At 63.3% G+C, this 4,019-nt stretch overlaps 1 protein-coding gene across 1 annotated transcript; it reads left to right on the forward strand.

The window, feature by feature from the left end:
• Positions 1-202: 202 nt before the first annotated feature.
• On the forward strand, positions 203-3,437 carry LOC146421937 (serine/threonine-protein kinase prk-2-like). Its single transcript, XM_085046868.1, has 7 exons — positions 203-999; positions 1,105-1,266; positions 1,363-1,476; positions 1,572-1,728; positions 2,455-2,631; positions 2,887-3,024; positions 3,256-3,437. Exons 1-7 carry the CDS (start codon positions 445-447, stop codon positions 3,435-3,437), a joined length of 1,485 nt encoding a protein of 494 aa, XP_084902994.1. The 5' UTR covers positions 203-444.
• The last annotated feature ends 582 nt before the right edge of the window (positions 3,438-4,019 follow it).

A 4,019-nucleotide genomic window follows, 5' to 3' on the forward strand; every position in this document is an offset into this window, starting at 1 on the left:
TCTGCTAGTGTTTGACCCTCAGCAGGGACAATGCACAGAAGCAGCCAACGGGATTTCTGTGCCACTGTGCAGCAGTGAAGCCTCTGAACCTGGGCTTAACAGGGCAAAGTTCCCGTGTTTGGACAGACTCAGGGGATGCCCTTGGGGCACGTGGGGCTCGGCGGTGGGGCGCGTGGGGGCGAGTGGGGAACGGACAAACGGCCACTCGGACAAACGGCCAGTCGGACTAACGGCCCTGGAGCTTCAGTTGCAGCGGCAGCGGCGGTAGCGGCAGCAGCAACAGAGAACGCAGCGACTCTACAAACCTTTTCGGCTCTTTCTCCTGCTTCTCCTCTCCCTCTCCCGCTCTCCCGCATCCTCTCCCTGTCTCCCTTTCCCAGTCCTACCCTCCTCTCCCGGTGTCACCTCCTTTCTCTCTCTCCCTCTCCCCTGCCAGCCCGGGCCATGCCCCAAACCCGCCCCCGGCCCCGGGCGGGGCTGCCCCCTCCCCGCCCCTGGGCGTCCCGCCGCGCTCTCGCCTTCGCCCGCTTCTCGCCATCGTGGCAGTGGCGCTGCTGGGCGGGCATCAGTGGCTGGGGCTGGGGCGGCATCGTCACCCTTTGGCTCCGCCTGTCCCGAGCCCGGCCCCAGCCCCGACGCAGAGTTCAGCCCCGAGCCCGACCCCGTTACCAGCTCCTCCCGGGGCCCGCGGAGGACACACGCGGCTCGGCCGCTCCCGCCGCCTCCGCTGCGGCTTCCCCGGGCCGAGCTCCGCCGCTGGGCAGCGCGGCCGCCGGCCCCGAGCCGCCGGTGCCCGGGGCGGGTGGGAATGCCCAGCCCGGGGCGCTCGGGGGGCGGTCGGGGGCCGTGTCTGGCCCCGGGCCGAGCGCTGACGGCCGCGTGTCGCCCGCAGGGAAGGCGCAGGAGGCCCTGCAGGATCGCTACCGCCTGGGTTCGCTGCTGGGCACAGGCGGCTTCGGCAGCGTCTTCTCGGCGACGCGGCTGGCGGACGGTGCCCCGGTGAGTGGCGGGGCTGGCGGCGGGCGGAGGAGGAGGAGGATGGGGGGGGGGGGGGCGCGGCGGGGCGGGCGGCGAGCTCAGCCCGCTGCTGCCCCTTGCTCGCAGGTCGCCATCAAGTGCGTGCAGAGGGATCGCATCCGGCATTGGGGCGAGCTGGTGAGTGAGCCATTGGGGCCAGCGGCAGAAGCCGGGCGAGCCGGGCGGCGAGGAGCCGGGGCCTGGCAGGGTGGGAGCCGCCGGGAGCCCCGGAGGGAGAGCGAGCGAGGGGTGAGCGGGGGGCTCCGAGCATCCCGGGCTGGGTGAGGGGTCCCAGAGCCCTGGCACAGCCTCAGCCCCACTGACAGCAGCTTGGTCCTCCCTCAGCCCGATGGCACCCGTGCGCCCCTGGAGATCGTGCTGCTGGACAAGGTGTCCACTGGGTTCCAAGGTGTCATTCAGCTCCTGGAATGGTTCGAGCTCCCCACCAGCTTCTTGATGGTGATGGAGCGTCCGGAGCAGTGCCAGGACCTGTGTGATTTCATCCTGGCTCGGGGGTCCTGCCGGAGGAGGAGGCTCGGGGGCTGTTCTGCCAGGTGCTGCAGGCCGTGCGGCACTGCAGCAGCTGCGGGGTGCTGCACAGAGACATCAAACCTGGCAACATCCTCCTGGACCTGTGCACCGGACAGGTCAAACTGGTCGACTTTGGCTGTGGCACCTTCCTCCAGGACACAGTGTACACCAAATTTGCAGGTGAGCCCTCCCAGGGGATGCTCCTGGGCACCTCATGGCCCAGCCTGGGTGTAGCACCAGGGATTGCCCCATTTGCTGCAGGTCATGGGATTGCTTCTTCAGCAAAGTTGCTTTTGGGTGGGGGGACCAGCTCTTGGCCCTGCTGACAGCCTTCAGCACCCACTCTGCCCTGGGCTGGGGCTGGGGTTGGGGCAGCCAGACTGACAAAAACACCCATGGGGTAGCAGTGAGGGGGGTCAGACCCTGTGCCCTGGCTGGTTTGGTGTGCAGGCGAGGAAGGGCTTGGTGTTTTTGTTTGTTGGTTTTTGTTTTTGGGGTGTGGGGGGTGTGGTGGGTTTTTTGGGTTTTTTGTGTTTTGTTGTGTTTGGTGTTGTTGGGTGTGTTGGGGTGGGTGGTGGTGGGGGGGTTTGTGTTGGGTTTTTGGTTTTTGTGTGTTGGTTTTTTTGTGGTGTGTTTTTTGTGTGTGGGGAGAGTGGTTTTTCCCCACCACTGGGTTGGTTTTCCATTGGCATTTCATGGTTGGGCCTTCCCAGGGCTTCTGCTGCCCTCTTCCAGCACCAGTGGCTTCTTTTAGAACCCCAAGTTTGTACACAAGTCACAGGTGCTGGAGAGAGGGCAGCAGATCACCCCATGTGCCACTGGTGCAGCCCCTGCATGCCCAGGGATGCTGGGGGGAGGTTCTGGGAGCAGCAGCATCCCCTGATGAACTCCATCTGTATTCCATAGGAACACTGTCCTACAGCCCACCAGAATGGACCCAGCTCAGATGTTACCATGGCGAGGCAGCAACGATCTGGTCCCTGGGTATCCTGCTGTACCAGATGGTCTGCGGGAAGCACCCATTCAAGAAGGGCCGGGAGATCATCTGGGGCGAGCTCTTGTTCCCACAACACCTTTCTCAAGGTAAATCCTCATCTCTGTGGCACAGGGGGAATATCAGTGTTGGGACAGCAGCAGGCTCATGAGCATCCTGCTCTGGCAGCTGCTGAGGAGGTGGCACATGTCCTGCTCTCCTGCTCCCCTTCAAAACAGGGAATTGACTGGAAATTTTAGACACAGCTCTGAGCACATCCAGCATAGGCAGGGCATGGGAACAGGGAGGCAAAGTGAACAGCATCCTTCTCCAAGTGACTGGCAGTTTCTGGTTTCTCTCCCCAGAGTGCAAAGATCTTATCAAGTGCTGTTTATCCATGCACTCATTGGACAGGCCATCACTGGAAGATCTCTTCCATGAGCCTTGGCTGCAGGGCTCTGCCCTAGAAGATGGGAGAGATCCACAGGCACTGTTTGGGCCTGGTAAGTAACAGCTGCACACATGTCTTGGCAATAAGAAGCAAAGAAAACCAAACTGTTTTGTGCTGCCTGTAGCCTGGAGCAGGGATCATCAGATGGGAACACACAGCTCTTGTGCTGGAGCTGAGCTGCTCTGCAAGCACTGGTGGCCACCATCCAAGCTGGTTTTGCTTGTCCTGGTTCATTGATGGCTGGGGCCCTGGGCAGAACCCTGACAGCCTGCTCTGCCCCCAGGGAAGGAGCAGGAGCCCCTGGAGAAGCTGGACCAGGTGGGGCTGCTGCTGGAGACACCAGGGACACCCTCAAGGATGAGCACCTCTTCCACGACCCAGCCATCTGCAGCTGAAGAAGATTTGTGGGGGTGCGGCGGCCCGATGCTGCGGATCCCGAGTCCCCGAGGCCGGCGGTCGGCGTAATCCACGGGGACGCTGCCGAGGATGCCATCGCCTGGGACTCGGAGGAGGCCGGGCCGTAAACCGCGCTCTCCCTCCCCTGGAAAGTTTTCCTAAGCTTATTGGTTTAAGGTTTGCTTCCCCGCCCCTATCACCGCCCCCGCTGCTTGCCCACACTAGAATGTTCTGCTGCCGGGCTTTCCCCCATGAGTTGCTTGTAATCCCCTCCCTACTTATATTTCATTTGCTCCCCCGCTTGTCCCTCATGTTGTCCCGGAGCCCCGTTGGCTCCGCCCCTGCTGTTCCTCCCCGGGAAACCCCGTATTTCCCCCTAAAAACCCCTTCCCTTTGTTCTCTCGGTGTGGTGTGGCCGCGACCCCAGCCCCGCCGGGTTCTGCGCCCGGCAGCTGCGTGGACCGCCCCGCCCGAGAGCCCCCAGTGTGCCTCCCCCGCGCCGCTTCTCCTGAATAAACTGCACACTGCGGACTCTCAACTCGTAGCACTCTCTTTATCACGGGAAGCGACCAGCGACTCCACGGCGTTCCTGCCCGGCAGGCTCCCGCCTCCGCCGCGTGGTCCCTGCCGCTCCAAAGGAGCGACCCTGGG

Source organism: Lichenostomus cassidix, unplaced genomic scaffold (assembly GCF_008360975.1).
Source record: "Lichenostomus cassidix isolate B80296 unplaced genomic scaffold, HeHo_3.0 HiC_scaffold_46, whole genome shotgun sequence".
In the NCBI taxonomy this organism is placed as follows: Eukaryota; Metazoa; Chordata; class Aves; order Passeriformes; family Meliphagidae; genus Lichenostomus; species Lichenostomus cassidix.

Bases quoted from the DNA above. Each gene is read 5' to 3' on its own strand.
- LOC146421937 (XM_085046868.1), top strand. From the start codon at position 445: ATGCCCCAAACCCGCCCCCGGCCCCGGGCGGGGCTGCCCCCTCCCCGC. The intron at 1,729-2,454 runs GTGAGCCCTCCC...TGTATTCCATAG, and splicing joins AGTGTACACCAAATTTGCAG to GAACACTGTCCTACAGCCCA. The intron at 3,025-3,255 runs GTAAGTAACAGC...CTCTGCCCCCAG, and splicing joins ACAGGCACTGTTTGGGCCTG to GGAAGGAGCAGGAGCCCCTG.